Source organism: Lacerta agilis, chromosome 13, assembly GCF_009819535.1.
Source record: "Lacerta agilis isolate rLacAgi1 chromosome 13, rLacAgi1.pri, whole genome shotgun sequence".
In the NCBI taxonomy this organism is placed as follows: Eukaryota; Metazoa; Chordata; class Lepidosauria; order Squamata; family Lacertidae; genus Lacerta; species Lacerta agilis.
Genome location: NC_046324.1, coordinates 47,123,873 through 47,151,653, shown reverse-complemented (window position 1 = coordinate 47,151,653; position 27,781 = coordinate 47,123,873). Strand labels below are relative to the sequence as shown.

The window sequence follows — 27,781 nt, the reverse complement described above, 5'->3', positions numbered from 1 at the left end:
CCTAATAGCGAACTCAGGGAGCGGGTGCCGACAGCAGTGTTCGAAATTAGCCAGGCGCCAGGCACATTTCGCACCTGAATTTCAACCATTTGCGACCAGGTGAAGATGCAGGGTGGCTCCTGACATCTCTCTCCACCATCTGGAGGTGCATGCCTGGGGAGATCTGGACTGTTTTCACACATTTTTCACGTTTTTTTTTGCAAAGGAGCTGAACGGCGGAGCCTCCTCTGAGCAGGGAGTGACAGGTGCGTAAGTGTGCAGAGTTCAGGAGAGGGCGAGGCCGCTTTGAGCCGCAGAGGAGGGAGATTGCAGGCAGGAGGGTGTGTGTGCGTGTGCGTGGGGGGTGGGTGGGTGGATGGGTGTGGATCCTAGGAGCCTTGGCGGAGGAAGAAGGTGCATCATCAGCCGAGAGGGAAAGGAGAGAGGGCAGAGGATCCCAAGGAACTTGGAAGCGGAGAGCCATGAACCGAGGAAAAAGTGCCCGTGCCAGGAAGGCGTTTGAGGAGTTGGGGCCAGAAGCCAAGGTCTGTCTGAGCTTCGCAGGCCTGCCTGGGCAGGGGATGGGATGCCGGGGCTTAAATGGTTAACCTAGAGAGGTGTGGTTCAGTAAGGTGCGGGGTGAAAATTTTACCCAGCGTGGATAATGGAGGGCGTTCATTATTCTCTTCCTTCCTCAAGATTCCCATGCCCTTCCCTCACTTTGGAGGGGCTGTGCCGAGGGATAATAAATCACGCGATATTGGTCAAGGGGTTTTGGGGGGCGGGCAGGTTGGATCATTTGCTGTGATCCGGTCTGACTCTGCACCTGGGTGTTATTCTACAATTTGTGCCCATAACTGGATTCCTTTACTGTTTGGAGTTGTTCCCTGTCGTTCTCTTGAAATCAGTACGGGTCATTGGAGGGAAACATAGTTTTGGAACCAGGATGCAAATAGCAGCCAGGCGGTCGGTTTGAAGCTGTAGTTGCAAGGTTTAGTTAGGTGGTAGGTTCGCTCTACCCAAAGTGGCTTAATGGATTAGGAAGGTTTTCGTTGTGAATTGTCCTGAGATCTTCAAATGAAGGGCGCTATACAAATTTTAATAATATTATTAATAATAAAATAGTAATTAATAGGTCTTCAGTCAGTTAGGCAGAGCTCAGTTAGTAGAGCATGAGATAATTGATCTTAGGGTTGTGGGTTCAAGCCCCATGTCGGGCGAAATAGATTCCTGCATTGCAGATTGTTGGACTGCTAGATAATTCTTGTGGTCCCTTCCAACTCTACAATTCTATGATTCTAAAAAATAATAATGCAAGAATCTAGCACTCACACAAACAAAAACTCTCCAGCTGCTGTCTTAGATGATATGTTTCTTTAGCAGGAGGGGTGTTTGTGGAGTGTGCCTTTTTTCAAAATGTTGTGGCAAGTTTCCGTCACCCCCTTATTTCCTCCGGAGCGTCTCGTTTTATCATCCATATGCATGTCTGTTCAGGTTTATTTGACTTGATTCTCCTGTTTCTCCTTTCTGCAAATCTGGGCTGATTAACCAGAGCTGCCTGCCGTCTGATCAAAGAAATCGGCGACTTCTGACTGCAGTTCCCAATTATTTTAATCAATCAAAACTCGTGTGGCCTACAAGTTTTCTTTAATTTGGAGATAGCCTTGGGATCTGTGCGCACAACTGACTACCCTCTGGTTTTAGGATTGTGTATTTTCTCTGCATCAATGTTAGTGTACCTTGATGCAGGGGTTCAGGGGGCTGGGCTTGGGGAGAGGAGGGACGTGGGTTCGAATGTGGATTCGGATGCTTTATGTGGGTGGCTATTATCTCTCAGCCCCACTTCCCTGAATAGGGTGACCCCACCACCACACTACACCACCACCCAGATTTTTTGTGAGGCCAGGATAAATATGGGGAAGATAAAGTTAAAAACTCAACTGGGTTTTTAGCTTAAATGGATTTGAGCCCCCTGCGACTTGCACAGAAGACCAAACAAACCCACAAATACCTTTACCCCGATTTCTATGCTTCTGTTTTCCTTCTGCCAGCCATGGGGAGGGGCAGTTTGCTACTGAGGTGGGTCGCTCTGGGCTCTCGCCATCTTTATCCTTGGCTCTCTTCTCTTGGAGATTTTCCCCCCAGGCCTTGCCCCACCCCCTTTCACACAATTCCCCTCACGGTTCATGAGGCCTAGTAACTTGCTTTCTTACAACACGATTGCTTGGGACTCTGGAGGTTGCACGCTCCTGCTGTTTGACGGTGACATTCTGGAAGCACAGTTCCTGTTAGACTGCAAAATAAATTAAACGCCGCCGAGTGAAGAGCTGCGGAACCGGATCTGCCTTGCAAATGTGGCGGGTGGTTCTCAGGGTTTGAAGGAGAATGGAAAGTGAGACGCAAAATATTATTTTTTTCTGCCAGTTGGTGGTGAATGACAGTTGCATATTTGTATGTGTGTTGTGTGTGTGTGGACTCCCACGAGAGGTGGTGGTCTCTCCTCCCTTGGAGGTTTTTAAGCAGAGGTTGGATGGCCTTCTGTCATGGACGCCTTGGTCCAGTATACATGAAGGAGCGTCTCCACCCCCATCGTTCTGCCTGGACACTGAGGTCCAGCGCCAAGGGCCTTCTGGCGGTTCCCTTGCTGCGAGGAGCCAAGGGCCTTATCGGTGGTGGCACCCGCCCTGTGGAACGCCCTCCCACCAGATGCCAAAGAGAAAACTACCAGACTTTTAGAAGACATCTGAAGGCAGTCCTGTTTAGGGAAGCTTTTAATGTTTGACGGACTATTGTATTTTAATATTTTGTTGGAAGCCGCCCAAGTGGCTGGGGAAACCCAGCCAGATGGGCAGGGTATAAATAATAAATTATTATTATTATTATTATTATTAGAGGTCCCTGCATGGCAGGGGGTTGGACTGGATGACTCCTAGGGTCCCTTGTGATTCTGCAGCATGAATGTGGCCTAGTAGTGGGGAACCTCTGACCCGTGGGCTGAATGTGGCCCTCCAGGACCCTCTGCCTGGCCCCCTCCAGGCCACACCTGCTTCTTGGCCGCACCCTCCTCACATATTTTTGCCATGCTGGACTGTGTCCTCGAACTTCTGCTCCTGCCTCTTCCTCACCTAGGTGGAGGCCAGAAGGGGAAGTTTGTGTGCGTCTGTACAAATGAGTCAACTGTACAAAGGTAAAATTGGCATTCGTGGCTCCATCCACTCCTGCTGCTTTCAGTGTGCTTCCTGGAAGGAAATGTGACCCTGAGACTGAAAAAGGTTCCTCACCCATGCGCATTTAAGGCCGATTCGCACATGCATGCTCCACCCGTATGCCTTTGGTGTCCGGAGTGGGGCTTTGCAATCCCAGTGCCACAGGCAGACCTCTCCCTTCCCTTCACATCACCTCAAGACACACCGGTCATTCAGTGCAGTCAGTCCACACATTCATTTAAGACAGGGGTGCCCAAACTTTTTTCAAAGAGGGCCTGATTTGATGAAGTGAACATGCGTGAGGGCCGACCAAGGATTTTACTGCAGGACATACAGAGGACGCTCGGGTTGCGAACGTGATCCGTGCGGGAGGCACGTTCGCAACCCGCAGCGCTGCGTCTGCGCACGCACGGGTTGCAATTCGGCGCTTCTGTACATGCGCAAAGTGCAATTTAGCACTAATGCGCAAAGCGCAATTTAGCGCTTCTGCGCATGAGTGAGCGCCAAAACGCAGAGGTAACCTGTTCCAGTACTTTCAGGTTCGGCGCAGTGTGCAACCCAAAAATGCACAACCTGAAGCGTCTGTAACCTGAGGTATGACTATATACTGCCACGGGGGCTGGATTAAATCGACCAGCAGGCCGGGTTAGGCCTTCAAAACGGACTTTGGATGTGCCTGATTTAAGAAATGCAGCGATGTCCATGAATGTGCGAATCGGGCCCAGAGTGTGTTGGATCAGGGGAAAGGCAGGAACCAAGATGAGCATTGTATATTGCTCCAGAAAGAAAGAAAGAAAGAAAGAGAGAGAGAGAGAGAGAGAGAGAGAGAGAGAGAGAGATGGAGCAGGTTTTATTTACCACCATGTCTTTCAAGGCCCTCTTATGACTGTCAAATGTGGCTTCACCCTATTTTCCACAAGTGAGACCCGCAACAAAATGTTGCAGCATGGGGTATTTCTTTGTCAGGGTGCCAGCCAGCCATGCTCTTTCAAGAGACTCCATTTCATTTGTGCTCTCCCGTTTTCAGCACCGCCTCCCAGCAGTCAGTTTTGGGCGTTCACTGAGCTTGAGCAATCCTTATCAGACTGTTTTTTGGAGGGAGGGTTCCTCCTTACATTTCCCTCCCCCGTCACAAGATTTTTTTGCCTTTTTTGGGAAACCTCAGTATTCCCCATCAGCCCTCAGCCAACCATGTGATGCTAGGAGAGTTAAGAACTAAATGTGTTTTTTAAATTGCCCATGATTTTCTTGTTTCATACATTTGGGGTGCTAACACTTTCCCCTTGTAGCTATGTATGGAGAGACAGATTTTGTGTGTGCATTTCTTTAAATGTTGTGAAATCTTCTACTTGCACAGCAGGTATGTTGAGGTGTTGCTAAATGCTCTCTGAAGTTCATGTTTGTTTTTTAATAAATAAATAAATAAAATCCAGATTTTATTTTGACGGTTCACAGTTCTAAAAAGAAAGTATCCTGGTTATTTTTCCACTTGGTTTCAGATTTCCAAATCTTAAAGACTGCAAGTGTTTATGACTTCTTCCTTGACTTTCTGGTTTCTGTTTATTAATGTGGAATTATTTTAGGCTTCCTTTGCAGGCTCACTTTAGTATGGGGAGGAAAATTGCATGCCATGGGGATTGTTGAAAGGGGAAAAGGAGAGTGAACTTAGTTCTTGTACCACGAGGACATAAGAAGGCTGCCGAATCAGGCCAGTGGCCCAGCATCCTGTTCTCACAGTGGCCAACCAGATGCCCTAAGGGGAAACCTGCAAGCAGGATTCGAACACAAGAGCAACTCTCCTGTGGTTTCCAGCAACCGATATTCGGGAGCATTCCTGCCTCTGGCCACGGACACAGAGCATAGCCATTGATATCCCCCTCCTCTGTGAATTTGTCCAGTCCTCTTTCAAAGCTATCTGGCTTAGTGGCCATCACTGCTTCCAGTGGCAGTGAGTTCCATAGTTTAGCTCTGCCCTGGGCGAAGGAGGACTTTATTTTACATGTTTCTGCATCTTCCAGTGTTCAGCTTCATTAGACGTCCAGAAGTTCTAGCCCAGTGTTTCCCAAACTTGGGTCCCCCCCCCCGTCTGCTTTTCGACTACAGTTCCCATCATCCCTGACCACTGATGATGGGAGTTGTAGTCCAGAAACAGCTGGAGACCAAAATTTGGGGAACGCTGTGTAGGGCAATCTATCCACTTCCTCCTGGCCATCTATAGTTTTATAAACCCCTCTCATTTTTCTAGACTAACTCCCTTTCTCTTAACTAACAAGTCCCAAATGTTGTAGCCTTTCCTCATGGGAGAGTCGTTCCCATCCTCTCGATCATTTTGGTGTCGCATTATCTGAACCTTTCCCCGACTTTACAGTATCCCTTTTGGGGTGAGGCGACCAGAACCGCACCCGGTATTCCAAAGGAGGCCACACCTGAGGTCCTTTTAATGGGAGATTCTGCCAGCCATTGAACCCGGCATACAAATCCCATGCCCTGGCAATGAGCGACGGACCTTATATAGAGTTTTGCGGTGGTTTCTTCTGTCCTGCAAATAACCAGGGCTCTGTGCCAGCTCCCATAGCGGGTCGTTGCTGTCATCTGCGTCACTGAGTACAATGCCCCCGAGTTGTACCTTTCTTAGAAAACAAACAAAGCTGATTATTTATTTGTTGTTGTTTCCACTTCTTTTCCAGGCCAAACCCATTTATGGCGGATGGCTATTGCTGGCGCCGGAAGGCACTGATTTTGACAATCCCGTGCACCGCTCTCGGGTAAGGATGGGGTCCCTCTGCTGAGTCAAAGGGGGGGGGCACGTTTAAGGATAGTCACAGCCCCGGTGGCCTGGTACTGGGTGAGCTTAGTGCAGCAGGAGTGAAGGAGAAGCGTAGGACAGGACCTTGGGCACAGAATTCACTTCTCCCCTAGCAAAAACAAAACCCGCAGCCACCAAGTTTCTAGTCCTTATGACTGCTCAAATGTTTGAAAAACAAGAAATCCCAGAGGTAGCGGAATAAGATTTCCAGGAGTCATGGGGCGAAACCTCAGCGCACCTTGCATTGGGTGGCGAAAACTGGAATATATTATGCAAAGTGAGGAGGGAGGAGAGTATACAAATCTGCTCAGTTTTGCCTAAATTAAACGGGGGACGTGATCCAGTTTTGCATGGGCACAGAGTTAGAATCGCTTAGATGCAGTTTAAAAAGAACATTAAGAGCATTGACAGAATCCCTGTCTTGCATTTCCCAGCAAAAGTCTTGGTCGTCCCTCACTTCCTCTGAGTTTTCAGAGCTGTCTGGGATGGCAATGAGCCTGTCATTTGACGCTAGGTGGGAGGCATTGAAGCTGCCCTCTCGCCTGCGCAGGGAACTTAACAGGGAGTGGGTGGCGTCTCTTCCTTCGTACAAGGCTTGGGAGACACTTAAGAAGCGACGGGCGAGATTCTTGCTGCATTTTGAGTGTTTGCAGGGCCTGAATGGGGAGAGGAGAGAGAGAGAGAGACTCAGGTGCACCCTCTGTTTGCACCGGAGGACTTGGGGAAGGACGAGGTCAGCGATCGCCACAAATAGCGGCTGACTCCTCAGGCCGACCCACATTCGTGAATCTGTGGGTGGAGGGAAGATTGCCTCTCCTCCAAGCGTCATTTCCCTCTCTGCTGGGTAACAGAGACATCTGGATTAAGCACTGACTAAGCCGGGGTGGGGACGCGGGTGGCGCTGTGGGTTAAACCACAGGGCTTGCCGATCAGAAGGTCAGCGGTTCAAATCCCCGCGACGTTGTTCGGTCCCTGCTCCTCCCAACCTAGCAGTTTGAAAGCACGGAAGTGCAAGTAGATAACTAGGTACCGCTCCGGCGGGAAGGTAAACGGCGTTTCCGTGAGCTTCTCTGGTTCGCCAGAAGCGGCTTAGTCATGCTGGCCACATGACCCGGAAGCTGTACGCCGGCTCCCTCGGCCAGTAAAGCGAGATGAGCGCCGCAACCCCAGAGTCGTCCGCGACTGGACCTAACGGTCAGGGGTCCCTTTACCTTTACCTTTTAAGCCAGGGTGAGCACCTGTTTTTTGCACCTGGCTTCTAAGGCTCCATCCGCACCACACAGTGATCTTTCCCCCACAAAGAATCCTGTCGTTTGTGAAGGCTGCTGAAAGTTGACCCATGTCCCCCTTGTGGCGCTACAATTCCCAGAGGGGTTATCCCCTCTTCCCGTGGAACTCTGGGAATTGTGGCTCTGTGAGGGGAACGGGGTAGGTGCTCTCCTAACAAAGATGCAGGGTCTGCCCAAAGCTTCTCGCGTTCCCTTTTCACGCCTCCTTGTCCTCTCTCCTAGAAATGGCAGCGCCGGTTCTTCATCCTCTACGAGCACGGCCTACTACGTTACGCCCTGGATGAGATGGTGAGTTACCGGGTGAAGCAGGAGGTGTCTCTCCTCCTTAGGCGGGTTTGCTGTGGGCCGTCACCCCGGGAGACTTGGGGCGGCTTCGCCTTTTTTGGGAGGCAAAATCGAGTCGGCCGCGGGTGTTGCCATTTTCCCCGGAGCCGTGGTGTTTTCTGGGTTGTGCGTGCTCCCAGTTCTCTTTCGTGGAGGTGCCACGCTTGAGATATTTGTTGTTGTTGTTGTTCAGTCGTTCAGTCGTGTCCGACTCTTCGTGACCCCATGGACCAGAGCACGCCAGGCACTCCTGTCTTCCACTGCCTCCCGCAGTTTGGTCAGACTCATGTTGGTAGCTTCGATAACACTGTCCAACCATCTCGTCCTCTGTCGTCCCCTTCTCCTTGTGCCCTCCATCTTTCCCAACATCAGGGTCTTTTCCTGGGAGTCTTCTCTTCTCATGAGGTGGCTAAAGTACTGGAGCCTCAACTTCAGGATCTGTCCTTCCAGTGAGCACTCAGGGCTGATTTCCTTCAGAATGGATAGGTTTGATCTTCTTGCAGTCCATGGGACTCTCAAGAGTCACCATAATTCAAAAGCATCAATTCTTCAGCGATCAGCCTTCTTGATGGTCCAGCTCTCACTTCCGTACATTAGTACATGAGATATGGGACAGGCCCAAACGTGAAAGGTTATTGCTTTCTCCCTCCCTGGCCGTTCCGCACTTTGTGAGCTGGATCCGTCCCTTTCCCCCCACTTGCTTCTTTCTTAGCTGTTGTGGGCGGCTGTTCAGACAGCCTCTTGACTCCGGGTGACACGCCTTCATATCCCAAAGTGGCTTGACAGGTCTCTGTCCTTTTTTAGCTTTGTTTTCTTTAAGTAGTGGGTGCAGCCAGCCACACGTGGTGGTGGCATTCTGTTTCCTCTTCCCCTTTAGGGATTTGGTGTTTATTCTGCCGTTCTGGGAGTGTCTGGGCAGGGCTGGGCCGCATGCTGTACTCTGCGTCCTAAGCCTGGGCTTAATTTAAATGATTCAGTCACGCAGTGGTCACTCGGTCTTCTGCTATCCCCAGGTGGCTGCTTACAATTTACGCATCTGCAAGTGGTTGTGTTTGGGGTCACAGCCCCCACCAGCCCCAGCCAGTTGCTTATAACATAATACAGTGGTACCTTGGTTCTCAAACGCCTTGGTACTCAAACAACTTGGAACTCCAACACTGCAGACCCGGAAGTAAGTGTTCTGGTTTGCAAACTTTTTTCCGGAAGCCGAACGTGCTCCGTTTTGAGCATTACGCTGAGATCTGTCTGTTTTTGCTGTTTATTTTGCATTTTTATTTTTGCGGCTCTTTTTGTTTTGTTTTTGTGACTGTGTGGAACCCAGTTCAGTTACTGATTGGTGTATTGTGTGACTGCAGTACATTGTTTATTGCTTTCATTTGATGGATCAATGGTCTCGTTAGATAGTAAAATTCATGTTAAATTGCTGTTTTGGGGGTTGTTTTTAAAAGCCTGGAACAGATTAATCCATTTTGCATTACCTTCTATGGGAAAGTGTGCCTTGGTTTTGGAACGCTTTGGTTTTGGAACGGACTTCCGGAACGGATTAAGTTTGAGAACCAAGGTGCCGCTGTATAGCAAAGCATGGATAACTCAGTGGGTTGGAGGGTGGTGCTGAAAACGCCGGGGGTTGCAGGTTTGATCCTGGTATGGGACAGCTGAATTTTCCTGCATTGCAAGGGGCTGGACTAGATGATTCTCAGGGTTCCTTCCAACGCTATACAGTGGTACCTCGGGTTAAGAACTTAATTCGTACGTCCAGATTTTCCCAGACATTACTGTAGCTGGATTTCAAAGGTGGAATTGATGTCTGGGGGGAATTCAAGTCAATTGAAAAATCGTGGGTTTTTTGTCATTTTTTTTTGGGGGGGGGAAGAAACTCAACAACTTTGAGGTTTGTATATATAAAAAAAGCTCAGCAATTTGAGGGTCTTCCTAAAAAAAAAAGCTCAACAACTTTCAGGGTGTCCTGGTTTTTAAATTTCTGAATGTGTGGCAAACCTCAAATAAAATAATAATCATACTAATAGCTGTTGTTGTTATTAGTGCTTAGAGTTTTTAGGAGGCCCCTATTCACCTCCCAGAACAGCAACTCCTAGAGTTTCTCGTGAGGAGGGATTGATTGTTAAGCCACAGCTGCCAACATGCTACGTGCAGATGCACAGCTTTTGGACATTACTGGCATCACACAGTTCCACCATTAAAAGGAGGGGGGGAACCCCACCTGTTCATTTTGTTGTTCGCTAGCAGTCTGGAATCAGCCACTCTCTCTCTCCCTCCCCACTGAGGAGTAATAACATTAGTGGCTGGGGGGGGGGGGAACCATGTGCATTTTAAAATGGCATATTATGTTTTTATTTTACTATTCCTGGAACAGTTTGCATGGCAGGCAGAAGTTCAACAGGCACAGTGCACATGGGTGGAGGGAACTCCCTGTTATTTGACTTTCCAAGGAAAGTTTGCAGTTTGCACCTGTTAGATTTCAGCTTTCTTAAAAGACCAGGAAAGAGAGGAGAATCTTGTTTTATGTTTGTAACGTAAACTTAGTATCAGGTCCAGTGTGGGGCGGGGGTTGTTGTTTTCGTTTGTTCCTGAGCTGTGTATTTTTGTGTTTCTGCATTCTGTTTAGGGAAGCTTTTAATGTGTGATATTTTAATGTATTTTGATTTTGGTGGAAGCCACCCAGAGTGGCTGGGGAAATCCAGCCAGATGGGCGGGGTATAAATAATTATTATTATTATTATTATTATTATTATTATTATTATTATTATTATTATTATTATTAAACTGTCCTGTGATCTGGGGATGAAGGGAATTAAAATAATGATAACAAAATCGAAAATTCTTTCTAGTAGCACATTAGAGACCAACTGAGTTTGTTCCTGGTATGAGCTTTCGTGTGCATGCACACGAAAGCTCATACCAGGAACAAACTCAGTTGGTCTCTAAGGTGCTACTAGAAAGAATTTTCGATTTTGTTTTGACTATGGCAGACCAACACGGCTACCCACCTGTAACTAAAATAATGATGATGATGATGATGATGGACCTGTGAGCAGCACCTGAAGCAAAGGATGATAAGGGTCTCTCTGAAGAAGCACCTCTGTGTTTCTTGCATATGTTGTTTTTTATAAATATACTGTAATATAAAATAATTTAAAAGGGTTTCTAATAACAACTCAAAAAGAGAAGGCACCAGGTTGCATGTGCTGAGATTTTGTCCCCTTTTCCACTGACGCCCTATATTGGAAGTTTTATTGCCGTGTGGGATTGGTGACCATGAAGCTGTCAATTTGGATTACCGGTACTTCCCTCAGCCCTTCTGTGGGGATCGTGATTCAGCAAGTGATTTCAGCTCTCTGACATAACAGGCAGGAGATGCCTTCTTCATGTAACACTCTTTATTCAGGCAAACAAGACTGGGGAACTGAGGAGAGGGAAGCTACATTTATAGGGACAGTAGACTGGCTAGAAAGGATACATTTTGGAGGGAACAATCTCAAGCAATCACAAAGCTGCCTTTTGGTGGGAACCAATAAGACTGAGGATCCAAATGCAGCAACTTGAATGAACCAATAGTAGCTGTTCCTTCTGGAACAGGAAGGCAGTTACTTTCCCCTAATGTGAATACAGACAATAATAATACAGATATGATAACCCTTGAATCAATACACAACACCTTCTACCTGTGCTGTGCGGATAATAACCTTGGCCTGCCCTGCAGGGCTGTTTGGAAGGATTGCCGGGCCGATGCTTGTGGAGTGAATATGCTAAACATTCTAAGCAAAAAATGATGCCGTTGTTTTGCCTTAAAAAATAACCACATCTGCTATGGAAGGCACCACATTGAGCTGCATGAAATGGAAGTCCATCAGCCTCACCAAGAAACTTGCACATGTACAGACCGAATACCACTCCCCACTCCCTCACTATATTTAAGGGTCTGGTGACTTCCGTTTCAGTGTATCCGAAGAAGTGTTCATGTACACGAAAGCTCATACCAAGAACAAACTTAGTTGGTCTCTAAGGTGCTACTGGAAGGAATTTTATTTTATTTTTTATTTTGTTTTGACTATGGCAGACCAACATGGCTACCTGTAACCACATCTGCTCTGTTGGGGTTGGGAGGACTCTGATCTAGGCAGGCAGAGACACTTTGTTCTTTCGTCAGGCAGTCTGTTGAGCCACAGGTAATTCTTCTTATTACGTAGCGGTAAGTCAGGCTAGTAACTTTTGCAGACTTATTTGCAAGGCCGCGGTAATGAAGGGATGCCACACCCTTTTGGCTTCTTTGGAGCAGGCGCAGGGATGTGTTGGGAGGCAAGATCTTCCCTCAGTTTCCCTTGCGAGTTCTGAGGTCTGTTTGTTTGTTTCCCTGCCTTTAAGGAGCCGCATTTTGGCTCCGTATGAAAACGAACTCTCAGATCTGCAAATTGGGGCGCTGGAACTTCATCCAAATCCTTTTAATCATCCGGGTTAGAGCGCCGTACATTTCTCTCCCCTGTCTCCGGGCAACCTGGCTGCTTTCACTGGGATAATATTTCCTGAAATGACAATGGGGAGACAGCTGAGGATGGGGTCTGGGAAGGAGGAAGGAGCAGGGCAGAAATCCCTTGGAAGGCCCAGGAGCCAAGACCCCACAAAATCAGCAGGGCAGGAAAAAAACAGATTCATTTCCATTTCATTTGTTAACTTTCTGTGCCTCTTTTCACTAACCCGAGTCACAAAGCGGCTTTCATGCGGTAAATAACAACATAGTAGAACATCTCAATTACGACATAAATCCTATAAAATAGTTAAGAAATCATCGGTAAAACAGTTACAAATCAACCACCTTTTGTTGATTGATGAAACAACTAAAAAAAATAGGCTAAACAGCACAGAAAAGTCATATTTTGTTGTTGTTCAGTCGTGTCCGACTCTTCGTGACCCCAAGGACCAGAGCACGCCAGGCACCCCTATCCTCCACTGCCTCCCACAGTTTGGTCAAACTCATGCTAGTCACTTCGAGAACACTGTCCAACCATCTCATCCTCTGTCGTCCCCTTCTCCTTGTGCCCTCCATCTTTCCCAACATCAGGGTCTTTCCCAGGGAGTCTTCTCTATTCATGAGGTGGCCAAAGTACTGGAGCCCCAGCTTCAGGATCTGCCCTTCCAGTGAGCACTCAGGGCTGATTTCTTTAAGGATGGATAAGTTTGATCTTTTTGCTGATGACACAACCTTGATGGCAGAAAGTGAGGAGGAATTAAAGAACCTTTTAATGAGGGTGAAAGAAGAGAGCGCAAAATATGGTCTGAAGCTCAGCATCAAAAAAACAAAGATCATGGCCACTGGTCCCATCACCTCCTGGCAAATAGAAGGGGAAGAAATGGAGGCAGTGAGAGATTTTACTTTCTTGGACTCCATGATCACTGCAGATGGTGACAGTGGTCACGAAATTAGAAGACGCCTGCTTCTTGGGAGGAAAGCAATGAGAAACCTAGACAGCATCTTAAAAAGCAGAGACATCACCTTGTCATTGCTTTCCTCCCAAGAAGCAGGGGTCTTTTAATTTCGTGACTGCTGTCACCATCTGCAGTGATCATGGAACCCAAGAAAGTGAAATCTCTCACTGCCTCCATTTATTCCCCTTCTATTTGCCAGGAGGTGATGGGACCAGTGGCCATGATCTTAGTTTTTTTTTGATGTTGAGCTTCAGACCATATTTTGCTCTCTCCTTTTTCACCCTCATCCCTTATACGAGATGGTTTTGCTCCCTTCCGAGATTATATTTGCTTCGACCCAGGCCTGCGAAGGAGGAATCTTCTTGCTTCTTGCTTTCTACCCATATGCAGAACCATGACGGTTAGTTGGGGAATCTGGTAATGTCTCTTTAACTGGGCGATCGCTGTAATAATGCATTGCATTCGCTCACTTCTACCCTCCCTGCGTACTGTTTCTGGGAGGTAGGAAAGGACCCGTCTACATTTATCCCCAGGCATGAATTCCTTGGCTGATGGATAACTAGGTCGGAAGGTTCATCTGCGCTGCTAGTTAGCCACGATGTTTGCATTCTGTAGCTGTGTTGGGTTATCTCCACAAACAGAGGAAGGAGGCTTAAGGGGAAAAGAAGAAGAAGAAGAAGAAGAAGAAGAAGAAGAAGAAGAAGAAGAAGAAGAAGAAGAAGAAGAAGAAGAAGAAAACTTCCCTTGCCCTCTCCCCCCGGAAATGAGACCTTCAGCCTCATTGGCATTTGTTTTTCTTTGTGAACAAAATCTTGCCCTTCTATCCTTGGGAGGCATTGATTCCCAGAGGAATTAGGCCACAGTCAAAGCTCCAGCTTTGCTGTAAAAACAGGGAGGAGATGATTGTGGTAATTGGATCCCAAAGGTGGTTAGACAGCGCTAGGAAGAAATTAGCCCTCCACCCGTCCATGGTGGAGTTCAAGCGAAGGCAAACAGTAGACAACACAGAAAGCAGGATGGTGGCTACTGGGTCTCCGGTTCTGGCTAGTCATTTTTTTTAAATATAAAGTAGGGTGGAACGATGGGGCCCTGGCTTGGCAGATGTGTCTTGAGGCTGCGGATTGGGGTCACGTGCCAGCCGTTGGTGGGTCTGTAGGCAAAAGGGGGGGGGGACAGATCAACAGTTGTTCATCCAAGTTTATAAAAGGCATAGTTTTTGCTTGCCAGCTTAAGAAGAAGGGGCTGGTCTGGAAAAAGCCCCGAGGGCCAGATGGAGAGATCTGGAGGGGCCACATTTGGGCCCCTGTGCATGAGGTTGTCTTCCTGAACACAAGAGGATTGTTGGACGCCCCGGTGGAGAAGGAATTGCACTTCCTCTTGGGGGACAGTGCCCGACTCAGACTGGAGCTGCTTGAGAAAGCAAAAGTTTGTTTCAGTGATGCAGGGTGAAAATTTTCAGGAAATTAATTCGGCACAAAAAAATATTCCGTGCAGGAAACTTTCTGTTTCATAAGCTTGTTAGCAAACAATGAATGGGTGCCAGCTGCAAGCACAATGTTCAGGTGAGCTTGGCAGTTCTGAAGCTTTAAGCTTTGTTTGCTAAATACGAGCAAAATAAAGGCGTCGGGTTCAGTGACTTTTCAGGGCAGCCTCGGCCAGCCAGCCACGGGACTTCCAGAAGTTTGGGGCTTACAGATCCCCTCAGCCCCGAAATTTTTCCGGTGCGGATGAGCCTATTTTGCATTGGGAAAATTTAAGGGGAATTCCCCCCCCCCAGAAAACTTTCCCAATTAAAATATTTCCAGAAAACCCACATAGCACGATTGGCTGATTTGTGCCAAGTGCTTCCCGGTTCGGTTTTGGCAGCTTGCCCCCAATACCTCCTTTCTCTCTCCCTGCGCGTTTTGAGCGCACGGTGGAAATGCTCGGGCATCCAGGTGTGTGCACACGCGCATCACACCGAGCAGCCTCTGCACAGCTGCAGTTTTTGAGAGACTTTGATGCCACTGGGTTCATGTGCCAGTGGAGGCTTGGTCTTTTGCAAGGCAGGTAGCTTCCTCCTCTCTTCTCCACCCCCTGAAACACATGAATGCAAAAGTGCCTCATACATTTTAAAGAGCTTTTTGCAGTGGGCTTAGGGCAGGCTTCCTCAAACCCGGCCCTCCAGATGTTTCTGGCCTACAACTCCCATCATCCCTAGCTAGCAGGACCAGTGGTCAGGGATGATGGGAATTGTAGTCTCAAAACATCTGGAGGGCCGAGTTTGAGGAAGCCTGATTTAGGGCTATATGCACAAATTGGAATGAGCCTGACTAAAGAAGCTTTCGGCTCGGGTGCTGTCCTGGCATAAGCCAGGAAAAAGGCTACAAAGAGTCCAGGCTTGGTGTTGGGTCCAAACCAGAGATGATGGTTTAAGACAAACTCTGCTCAGATTACAGGTAGGCAGGCGTGTTGGTCTGCCATAGTAAAAAAAAAATCCAAAAAAAAAATCCTTCCAATAGCACCTTAGAGACCGACTAAGTTTGTTCTTGGTATGAGCTTTCGTGTTCATGCATACTTCTTCAGATACTGTACACTGAAACAGAAGTCACCAGACCCTTATATATAGTGAGAGGGTGGGGAGGGGTATTACTCAGAAGGATGGTGGGAATGGGTGATTGGCTGATATGCAAAGACATTGGATCCTTATCTCATTATACACGACAAAGCTATCTTTAGCCGTCTCGCCCCTTGCCTTTTCCTGTAAGACCAATTGCAGTCGTTAACAGTTGTCAACAGGTTTTCCACACCTATAAGCCAATCACCCATGGGGACATGGGTGGCACTGTGGTCTAAACCACAGAGCCTAGGGCTTGTCGATCGGAAGGTCGGCGGTTCGAATCCCCACGACGGGGTGAGCTCCCGTTGCTCGGTCCCTGCTCCTGCCAACCTAGCAGTTCGAAAGCACACCAAAAAGTGCAAGTAGATAAATAGGTACCACTCCAGCGGGAAGGTAAACGGCGTTTCCATGCGCTGCTCTGGTTTTGCCAGAAGCGGCTTAGTCATGCTGGCCACATAACCCAGAAAAACTGTCTGCGGATAAACGTCGGCTCCCTTGGCCAGTAAAGCGAGATGAGTGCCGCAACTCCAGAGTCATCCGTGACTGGACTTAACTGTCAGGGGTCCTTTACCTTTAAAGGTAAAGGTAAAGCGACCCCTGACTGTTAGGTCCAGTCACGGACGACTCTGGGGTTGTGACTCTGGCTGAGGGAGCAGGCGTACAGCTTCCGGGTCATGACTAAGCCGCTTCTGGCAAACCAGAGCAGCACACGGAAACACCGTTTACCTTCCCGCCGGAGCGGTACCTATTTATCTACTTGCACTGGTGTGCTTTCGAACTGCTAGATTGGCAGGAGCAGGGACTGAGCAACGGGAGCTCACCCCGTCACGGGGATTCGAACCACCAACCTTCTGATCAACAAGTCCTAGGCTCTGTGGTTTAACCCACAGCGCCACCCGCGTCCCTTCCTTTACCTTTACCTTTATCTAAACATATACCTAGTGAAAATTTTGCCAGCAGCGCTTCTGGCCAGAACCTCAGGTGAGCGAAGTTTGTTCAGGCAGGCATCTTGCTCTCTAGACAGCAAATCTAGACGGAGCTGGTTGTACAAAGGCCGTATTCTCTTTCCCTGCCTCAAGTTTTCTGCAGCTGTGGTTGGAGGCGGAGCGGGGGGGGGGGGAGAGATGGGGAATGTGTAGCACAGCCGAGCATCCTGTTCCCATGGTAAGCAGCCAGGGAGATTTAGGCCTGCTCATTTTTCATTGCATTCTGCAAACCTGCGTAAAAGACTCCTGATGATGTAAAGGAGGCTGCGATGATGAGACTGTTTTTTCCACATATGGCTGCAGAAACAGCTGGGAATCGGCGCTTTCAGATTAATTCCTGGGAGAGGGGAGGGAGGAGTAGAGAAAGATGGTGGATGATTTATCCCGGTCCTTTCCCCCACCCACCCCCTTTTTTTTCTTTTTGCAAATAAGGAAAGATATATATTGCCTGGGGAAGGCTCTCTGCAGAAGATGTGAGCACATTGTGTGTCGGTTCTTCCCTTCGTTACCATTTTTCTCACCAAGATTGTGTTGCAGCTCTTGGTTGTGTTCTGTTTCCTCCCCGCCCCGCCCAAAAAAACAAGGATTCAGTTGCTTCCCCCAACCTCTCGCCGGTTTAGATGTCTCCCTAACCTAGGGTTACCAGATGTCCCCGACAAATTCCATCCCCGGAATGTCCCCGGATTTCATCTAATGTCCCCGGGAAACGCAGTAGCGGCTGTCTCAGCAGCCCAGAGCAGTTGGCTCTGGCTGGCTTCCTCCACCTTCCCTGACCCAGCAACTAAGCTGTGAAGGGAGGTTTCATGCTGCCTATCGAAGCAGCCTCCCAACTCCTACTTGCGTGCAAGCAGGAGGGAGCAGGGATCTCTCAGTTAGGCAACGGGAAGCCTCCCTTCCCAGCTGAAGGATCTCCACCCCCTCCTGCTTGCACGCAAGTAGGAATGGGATTGGGGCTGCTCCGATGGGAAGGGAGGCATCGCCACCGCCGCAGCACTTGGACCTCCTTCTCTGCCTTCCATGCCTGACCCACGGCGCACCGCTTCCCCATCACCACCACCAAAGAACCAGCAACTCAGGGGCTGCCCAGGCTCATGGAGAAAGGGAGATAGAAGCCTCGGAGGAAGGGGAAATGTGGCGGTTGAGGTCAAGGCAGCGGCCGCCCCCCTGCAGCATCAACATCCCGAATGTGTAGTATTTATTTATTTAAAGTGTCCCCGGATTCATTGGAAAAAATCTGGTAACCTTACCCTAACCTCCCGGCACTTCGTGGCACAGCTTGTAATGGCCACGGGGTTAAAGTAACACTTGCTCTTTAAGCTTGAGGTCTAGAAACCTGCTGGCTTGTTTTTAAAGCACAGGATTCCCAAGGTACCCGAAACTGTGCCCGCTCCCAGTTGACCGCCCGTGTCCTGAGCCCGTATGGAATTGCAGGACCCCCGAGGCATTAATGCGGCCAGGGCAACCAAACTCAACATGTTGATACAGGGAACCCAGGCTGTGTGTGTGTGTGTGTGTGTTTTGGATGATGCTCTGGGGGCCGCATGCCTGGGGCGAGTGCATCCAGAGTCAGTAGCGAAGCAGATCAGTGGGGGTTGGCTCCTCCCTTTGCACAGGAGGGGCTCTCCCAAATAGCCTGCCTTTATTTATCATTGCTCACCTAAAGCTCGTGCGGAGGTTAGACTGTCCTGTCTTCATGGAACATCTGTTCCGATGTCTTTGTGGGGATGTTGGTCAACAGAGAGCCAGTGTGGTGTAGTGGTTAGGAGAGGTAGACTAATAATCTAGTGAACCAGGTTCGATTCCCCGCTCCTCCACATGCAGCTGCTGGGTGACCTTGGGCTAGTCACACCTCTTTGAAGTCTCTCAGCCCCACTCACCTCACAGAGTGTTTGTGTGGGGGAGGAAGGGAAAGGAGAATGTTAGCCGCTTTGAGACTCCTTCGGGTAGTGATAAAGCGGGATATCAAATCCAAACTCTTCCTCTTCTTCTTCTCTTATTCATCCTGATTTGTTTGCGTCGTATTTCTATATCTCCCCTGTTAATTTTTCTCTTTTTTCATATTTTTTATTTTTCAAATTTTAACAAATCCACCCCAATTATTTGAATTTAATACATTTTTTCAAAAGTAATTAGGTTTCCCACCCCCGTTGCAAACGTATTTTCGTCAGATTCCTGATGTTACCGCTTCATTCTTCTTCTTTGATTGCCTTCTCAACCTTCTACTAGTTTTCATCCATTTTCATAGCCAGCTGATTCTGTTACCTTGCAAACAGCACCCTTGATTTTCCAAATTTCCCTGTTAATTTTACATCCCGCGCTTTGCGAACTCCTTCCCTTTCCTAACCGCAAGAAGTATGGGGGTGGTTTTTCCCTGGGGCGCCTGTTCGTCTTCTCCTCCCCCCCCCCTTAACACTGGCGACTTGCAACCAGAAGGGCAGGAGAGGAGCCTGCTGGGGTGGAATGGAACTGGCTGCGGTTCTTTCTGGCAAGAGTTAAGAAAGCCGGTGTAACACTTGGGTTGAAATGTAAATAAGGAGGAGAGGCAGGCAGGGCAGAGGCCAGCTTCGAAGAGAGAGGCTTGGCAGTCGACAAAAGAGCCACATCTCGATTTCTGGAACACAACTCTGCTAGGGCAGATGGGAGTTGTAGTCCAAAACAGCTGTATGAGGCGCCGACTGGACCTTTAGCAGACTCCTGGATCAAGGAGTTGCCATTTTTTATTTTATTTTTTACTTACCAGGGCTCAGAATTAAAGGCACGTCTCCTTATTCTTAAATCAAAGAATTGTGGAGTTGGAAGGGACCCCAAGAGTCATCTAGTCCGACCCCCTGCAAGGTCAGGGATCTTTAGCCCAGCATTGGGCTTGAACCCACAACCATGAGATCAAGGGGTCCCATGCTCTCAAGAGTGCTGTGTAACACCAGTAATCTGCATATTGTCTGGTGAACCCCGGCGGCAGTTTAATAACCTTGTGCATATGTCCCAAAATGGCTTCCTGGTTTTTAAATTTTATGTGCGTTTGCTTTCTTTATGGTAGGATGGGATATTTAAAGAGACACTGAAATGGCTCCTGTCATCCCACTCTCTCTCACAGTTATTTCATAGAGCATGTCGTCACAGCTATTTACGGAAAAATTGCCATTCACCCTTTATAGTTCCTTGCCGTTGAGCTTCGGTGGCTCTCCCCCTTTTTTCTTTTTTAAAAGAAATTGTGATTTATATTATATTGCCAGAGACGCTTTTTATATCAGAGCTGTTTACTTAATCCTGGAGCCGAAAATGAGCCGTTTGGCAGGAATCCCGAACAGCTGTTTAACCCTTTCGGCTCATCCCAAGTTTCAGCTGAATTGTTCCCAAATTGTGTGTTTTAGGATCTCTTAAAAACTTTGAAAGAAAGGGAAAAAATACCCTGGAAAAAAGTAACCACAAGCAGACTTCCCACTTGTGAGTTGAATCCTATTAACAGCTTCCAGGTTTTTCTTCCTTTCGATTTCTGATTAGGATAAAAACGACCCACTTCCACCTCCCCAACTCCCCCCACAGCTCACTGACATTTTAAAAAGGGAACGAAACAGAAAGGCTTAATTTATAATGATTGTGAGAACGTGTGTTTGTGTGTACGTACAATAATTCCCACAACAGGCTGCCTGGAATGTAGAAGCCCTGGCCAGCTTGCTGCTGAGTTCATGATTCAGAATTCAAATGTCCGGGACCTGCTTTTGTAGACTCCTTGGGGCTTGTCCAACTTGCTTCCTTGGATTATTCTTTCCTCTGGACCCTCCTTCTGTATTCTGAGCAACACACACTAGTCTTTTCAGCAAGTTTTCGCCATGAGAAAGCTGACTTTGCATTTCCCAAACAGCTTTAGGATGAAAATAGAAAGCCTGGGGCTGAATTTGCCTGTGTCCATTAAACGGGACAAGACTCCAAAAGGACAGGTCTTCTTAGGGCAGGGGTAGGCAAACTAAGGCCTTCTCAATCCGGCCCGCGGATGGTCCGGGAATCAGCATGTTTTACATGAGTAGAATGTGTGCTTTTATTTAAAATGCATCTCTGAGTTACCTTATTTATGGGGCATAGGAATTCATTCATTCCCCCCCCCAAAAAAATATAGTCCGGCCCCCCTCATGGTCTGAGGGATGGTGGACTGGCCCACAGCTGAAAATGGTTGCTGACCCATGTTTTAGGGTCTTCTGCCTTCGTGATTTTCTTCCCTCTGCTTCTCAGCCTCCCCTTGCTGTTTGGCACGCAGGCTCCTCTCTTCTTGCAGGTTTAATAGAATCATGAGAGTCAGAAGGGACCTTTCCAGGTCATCTAGTCAAACCCCTTACTCAGTATAGCAGCTGCAGTGTAGTACAGTGGTACTTCGGTTATCAAACTTAATCCGTTCCAGCAAGTCCATTCCAAAACCAAAGCATTCCAAAACCAAGGCACTCTTCCCCACAGAAAATGCAAAATGAATTAATCCAGAGCTGTCAACCTTTCTTTTTTTGTATTGGGAAACGGCCATAGCTGTCAACTTTCCCCTTTTTTGCAATGGGAAACGGCACTGGAATAAGGGAATTTCCGCAAAAAAAGGAAAAGTTGACAGCTATGGATTAATCTGTTCCAGACTTTTGAAAACGACCCCTAAAACAGCAATTTAACATGAATTTTACTATCTAATGAGACCATTGATCCATAAAATGAAATCAATAATCAATGTATAAAATAAATAAGACAGGTGGTAAAAATTAAAATTATTATTTTTTCCTTACCTGTGCTGATGATAGTCATTGTTTAGATGGGGGGCTTTTATCCATTTTCGCAGTCACACAATCAATTAATCAGTAGCTGAACTGGGTTCCACACATTCACAAAAACAAATTAACCGGAAAAGCCTCGAAAACAAAAACGCAAAATAAATAGCAAAAAAAAAGCACCAAACTTAATCCCTTCCGGAAGTCTGTTTGACTTCGGAAATGTTTGAAAACCAAGACGCAACTTCTGATTGGTGCTGGTGCCCCGGAAACAATAGCCGACAGCCGCATTGGACATTTGGCTTCCGAAAAATGTTCGGAAACCGAAACACTTACTTCTGGGTTTTCGGCGTTTGAGAACCAAGGTGTTTGAGAACCAAGGTACCACTGTACATGTCTACAGCATCCCTGACAGGTGACTGTCCAGCCTCTGCTTAAGCACTGCTGGCAAAGATGCTTACCGTATTTTCCGGCGTATAAGACGACTGGGCGTATAAGACGACCTCCAACTTTTCCAGTTAAAATACAGAGTTTGAGATATACTCGGCCGCAGATTCTCCACCCGGCGTATAAGACGACCCCCGACTTTTGAGAAGATTTTCCTGGATTAAAAAGTAGTCTTATACGCCAGAATATACAGTATTTGGAAAGTTGCATTTGAGGGGGGGGACGGACACAATGTGGCTTTGCATGCAGAGGGTTTCAGGTTTATTCCCGAGCGTCTCCAGTTCAAAAGGGTCATGTAGCAGATTATGAGAAATGCCTTTCTCTACCTGAAACCCCAGAGAGCTGCTCCCAGTCAGAGGAAGCAGTACTGAAGCAGCTAGATGAAGAAATACTTTGACGTAATACAAAGCAATTTCCTCTGTTCTAATCTGGACGGGTTGGACCCAGTGTTCGAAATTAGCCAGGCGCCAGGCGCATTTTGCACCTAGGTTTCGGCCACTTGCGACCAAGATTCCTCAATATTCTGGGAATGTCTCTCTCCACCATCTGGAGGTGCCTGCCTGGGGATCCTTGGATCTGGACTGTTTTCACGCACTAACACCCCCGTCCTGTAGAATTCCATCAGTTATATTTTATCTGCACAATCAGAATGAATTTCAAGAACCAAAATGATTTTTCTGTGGAGCCTGAGCAGGAGCGCTGAACAGTGTCATAGTTAATTGTTTCAGTTACAGGAAGGTAGCCGTGTTGGTCTGCCATAGTCAAAACAAAATAAAAAATAAATAAATCCTTCCAGTAGCACCTTAGAGACCAACCAAGTTTGTTCTTTGGTATGAGCTTTCGTGTCCATCCACACTTCTTCAGATACACTGAAACAGAAGTCACCAGATCCTTATATTATCTGACATTCAGAAAATACCTGAAGGCAGCCCTGTTTAGGGAAGTTTTTAATCTGTGATATTTTAATGTATTTTAATATCTGTTGGAGGCCGCCCAGAGTGGCTGGGGGGACCCAGCCAGATGGGCGGGGTACAAATAATAAATTATTATTATTAATAATAGTTAATTGTTGTCGCTTGTCCTCACTTACCCCATCCCAGTGCCCTGCTCACCGCTGTGAAGAATATTCTCACGTTACGAATGACCCATGTCACCATTAAGTAAAAGAGGTAGGAGTAGGCCCATATATATGCTTGTGCAGCCTCCAACTATTCTTGTGAACCGCCCTGAGATCTGCAGATGAAGGGTGGCATAGAAATTGAAAGAGAGAAAGAAATAACTGTCCCTCTTAACCTAGTTCAGGGTTGTCATCTGAACTAGCCAGATGTTTTAAATGAGAATCAATCACAGTCAGTCCCTCGTTTAAAAAAAAAATAAGACTTCAGAGCCGCCTTGCCCCGAAATGGCAACAAGGCATTCTGTTTTGGCGACTGTGAGCTTGGTTTAAGGAGCCATTTGGCAGCCCCTAGCTTATATCTGAGTTTCTAACACTGCCATCGTTTCTTTTTCTACCCTGGAAATTTTGCAGCTGCCGTTGCAGTGGGAATTTGGCAGGTGACACGGTGCTAGCAGTCTCTTAGCTGATAATTCTTTGCACCCTCGTCGAAACTGCAGTTGACAGGATTCTTTTTAGGGAAAGTCAAGACTGTGAAATTTGCTGGTACCTGGTATAAGTTTGCAGCATACATTCCCCCCGCCCCCCACCCCCCTGATTTCATGCTGCCTCTCCCCCACACCGCACGTCACAATGAAGGCACAAGCCTCCGTGTACTGTTTTGGTGCAAAATTACCCCAGGTCACGTACGTTCCTTTTTTTTTGTCCTTGCAACAGGTAATTTGCCTTCTCTGTTTTCTGAACCACAGCATGCCATTTAGAGGCCTAGTCTGAAATTGTAGGCAATCGGTTCATTATGTAGAAAAGGCTCCTTTGGTTAATAAAGATTGCGGTGGAGATGCAAGAATGCCGCCGTTTATCTAAGTTTCCCCCGCTTAAGAGAGTGGCTTTGATCTTTTTCTTTGGGCACGGCTTCCAAACAATAGTCGTTTTGTGTATTGCACATTTCTGTGCTTAAAACCTCTGGTTGTTGTTCCCTTCAGCCTTCCCTTTTCCCTCTCCCTCTTTCCAAGGCCAGTAACATCTTATTAACTTATTGCCACAGTTCTTGGATATATGTTAGAACAGCTCACTAGAGGATGAGGCCTGGAGCTTGCCTTCTTAGAACCTTGAAATCCACGCACTCGTCTTTGAGCATGCGCAGAGTGCTTTCTCCTTAACCCAGTGGGGTTTTTTTTGTTTTGCTTTTTGGGGTGCTTCTTCGCAACTGCTTTTCAGGGCAAATGAAATTTAAATTGGGAACGGGGGACGTAAGAGCCAAATAAACCGGGGGAAAGAAAACGTCTTAGCCCCAAAACCACATTCCTGTGTGGACAACCTTCCGGGGCCAGAGATAAAACTGGTGGAGAAACAGGAGAAACATTTACCTTTCCTACAGTACTCTGCATTCAGGCTCCACTAAAGCGAGCACCAGGTGTGCAAGAGACCTCGTCGCAGTTCAGTGGCACATTTCAGCCACGCAAAAGCGCTTTGGGCGATGGGAGTGGAATGCTGTCGCCTGGGAGAGTTTGGAGGGCCAGGTGTAAAAGCCCGGAGGGCCACATTCAGTTTCCATTCGGACCTGGGTTCCCCCACCCAGCCTGGCCTGAACGGTGCTGGAGTTATTAGATTAGGCACCCTTATGCGTTCGACATTGAGTATGGAAGCAAGTAGCTGTTCCTCCTGTCCGTTTCCTGTTTTCGAAAGGAAGTGCGTAATTAATTAAAACGAAGGCATCCTCTTCGCTTAGATTCTCTCCGTGGCGCGTAATCAGCTCCTTTGCTGGCTCTTTTGTGTGTCTGTGACTCTTCCCAGCTCAGCTACCCTGCGCTAATCCCCTAAAAGCTTGGGCTAGGGTAATGAAAAGCAGAGTTACGTAAATAAAACTGTTCATAGTGGCAGATCAAACAGGCTGGGCTCCGAGCACATTTTTAAAAGGAGACGTCCTCCAATCCGCTGGCCATTAAGGCTACGGAGAAGGCTACCAGGTTTGTCCCTTTAGACTGGGTTTGTCTACTCCAGTGTTTCTCAAACTTGGGTGGACTATAACTCCCATCATCCCTGTGCACTGGTCCTGCTAGCTAGGGATGATGGGAATTGTAGTCCAACAACAGCTGGAGACCTGAGTTTGAGAAACACTGGTCTGCTCTGACTTGCAGTGGCTCTAAGGCAGGTTTGGGGAATCGGGGAGGGGGGCGGTCCTCCAGTTGTTGTTCCCACATCACCCTTGGCCATTAGCCATGCTTGCTGGGGCTGCTGGAAGTTGTAGTTCAACAACATCTGCATAGCCAAAGGTCCCCCGCATCCAGGCACACCAACTCCTAGGGGTTGAGGCAGTCCCCGTCCCCCCGTATTTTTTGGAGAGGGCCGAGACTCCTCTATATTCTGGGAGTGTTTGGCTCCACCCCGACTCCTTGTGGCATTGTGCGCATGACGTCATGACGCTGTGTGGTGTCATGCACATGACGTCGACCCGCCTTCCCCCAAAATGGCAACTAGACATTCTGTTTTGGCGACTAGGTTTAAGGAGCCATTTGGCAGCTATCTTCTATATCTTCATTTCTGACGCTACCTTGCAGTAGGCTACAAATGCAGCCATCCTATCGTAGCTGTCAACTTTTTAAAAGGGAAATTCCCTTATTCTGAATAGGTTTCCTCGCAAGAAAAGGGAAAAGTTGACAGCTATGCATTCTATAGAACCAGTGAGATGGCCAGAGACAACAAGCACTTCTGGGGGGGGGCAATTTATGTGGTCTAAAGCATGCCTATGACCTACACCAGGCATGCCCAAAGTCCGTTTTGGGGGCCTAATCCGTCCCGCTGGTCGGTTTAATCCGGCCCCTGTGGCAGTTTATTTTTTCCTAGGGTAAAATCCTTAAAAAAAAAAAAACCACAGCAACTTCAATCCTAAAAAAATTCAACAACTTTGGTCGGCCCTTTGGTCAGCCCCCACTCCTCTTCACTTCATCAAATCTGTCCCTCTTTGAAAAAAGTTTGGACACCACTGACCTACACACACCCACACACACATCTGCCCTACCTAAACAGACTTGCAAATAATTCTGCTGAAGTTACTAGTCCACAAGGATCTTTTGCTACCCCTTTGTGGGCCTGAAAGAAACTTCTGAATCTTTTTTTTTCTTGCTTCGTTGCAAGAGTTGGTTCTTATCTTCCCACAGCTAACCCAAGTGTGGATGGCCGTTTCCAGGCTTGCCCCCCCCACCCCCACCCCACTGCATCTGCTTTGCTTCAGAGCTGCGTTTGCGGCCTCTATTTTTACTCCCGGCTGCAGAAATAAACGGTCTCTTAGCAACTTCCTTTCCTGCCTCATCTCTTCCTCCACGCTTCCCCCCACCCTCTACCCCTCCGGCCCCACCTCCCAAATTATTGTTCGTCTCAAAGATTCGTTTTCCAACATCCTGCCTGTCCTTTTTGGATAGGAGTGTGTGTGTGGGGGGTGTGTGTGTGTTGCGCATGCGTCTGTTTGCTGTGGGGGGGGGGGGGTCTGGCCTCTCAGAAAAAAGGGGTCTGGCCTCTCAAATTGTCCGTAGGCTCTGGGAAGGCCTTACGGGGGTCTCAGCTGCTCCGAAATTTGGCCTGGTGTGTGTGTGTGTGGAGTGTGGTTTGGAGCTGGGAAAATGAGAAGTAAATACTCAATTAGGCAGGCATCCAGTGTTCCCAAACGAGATTGGAGGATGGACGGAAAGGAAGAGGGGGGGACGGACACAGAGAGAGAGAGAGCCTTTCTTGCAAACTCCTCAATGCCTGAGAAAAACAGCAGCGCTCCGAGGCAAGATCTGAGGTTGCTTGCTTCCCACAGACTCCCAAGGCCTCTGCTGACCGGGAAAGGCCAGAGGCCTCTAAGGAGCCCCGGGTTCCCACATCAAATGCTAATAATGGGAAGGGAGAAGACTCCCTTTAGCATCGAGGAATGAAGATAGCTCCCTCCTCATCTCCTTCTCCCGCCCGGAGCCTTTGCCATCTTCTCTGAAGGGAATACGGTTGTCGAGCGAGACCCCAAAAAACCCCAAAAACTACCACCACCACCCCTTTCCCAAGTCTCCCTCTCTTTTTTTTCTGGGGAAAGAATTTAGGGTTGCCAGGTGTCCACTATTTTGAGTGGGCACTCCACTTTTTTCACATTATGTTCACTATTTCCGTCCCCCACACAAAACAGTGGACATTTTTTAAATTCAAAAGCTTTATGATGAAATGGTGTTTTAATACGTGTTAAAATGTTTGTAAGAAAATATATAATTTAATTTAATTTTTTAAACCCCCCCCCCCCCCCGCTTGTCCGCTATTTTTTTGGAAGCAGACCTGGCAACCCTAGGGAAAGATAAATCTCTGCTTTTTAAAAAATAATTTTTATTCATTTTGAAAGAAAGATAAAGCATAAAAATACGTAGAAAAGAAGAAAACAAAGAGATTTTTCTTACAATAACATAACTTTTTCTTTACATCGATAGGTGACTTCCCTCAATCGTCCGCCTGTCCGCCCCCCAATTCTGAATTTCAGTTCCCTAATCTTCTTTGGCAGTTTCTAACAAATTACCACTATAACCAACATTTCCTTTAAAAACAGCTTAAAGTTAACCTAATTCCTGGGTAAATTTTGAAAACCTATAATTAATTCCCTCGGCTTTAATAAATATTACATTGTTTTTTCCCCAAATGCAATTTAAATTTCTTCCAATCTTCTTCCACCGCCTCTTCTCCCTGTCAGCTTGGCAAGTTCCATGAACTCCAACATCTTCGTTTGCCATTCATCTATAGTTGGTAAATCTTGTCTCTTCCAATTCTTAGCCAGTAGTAGCCTTGCAGCAGTTGTGGCATACAAAAAGAATGTAATGTCCTTTTTGGGGATTTCG

At 47.5% G+C, this 27,781-nt stretch overlaps 1 protein-coding gene across 6 annotated transcripts in view; it reads left to right on the top strand.

Moving 5' to 3' along the window:
- MPRIP (myosin phosphatase Rho interacting protein) overlaps positions 1 to 27,781 on the top strand; it is a 145,215-nt gene that overhangs the window by 16,259 nt on the left and 101,175 nt on the right. For 5 of the 6 annotated variants that reach the window (XM_033168086.1, XM_033168088.1, XM_033168089.1 and 2 more), the window contains exons 2-3: positions 5,873 to 5,950; positions 7,503 to 7,568. The exons of the other annotated variant lie outside the window; for it this stretch is intronic. In XM_033168086.1, coding sequence (XP_033023977.1) covers positions 5,873 to 5,950; positions 7,503 to 7,568 — 144 coding nt within the window. The remainder of the gene's footprint in view (positions 1 to 5,872; positions 5,951 to 7,502; positions 7,569 to 27,781) is intronic. 6 annotated transcript variants of the gene reach the window in all.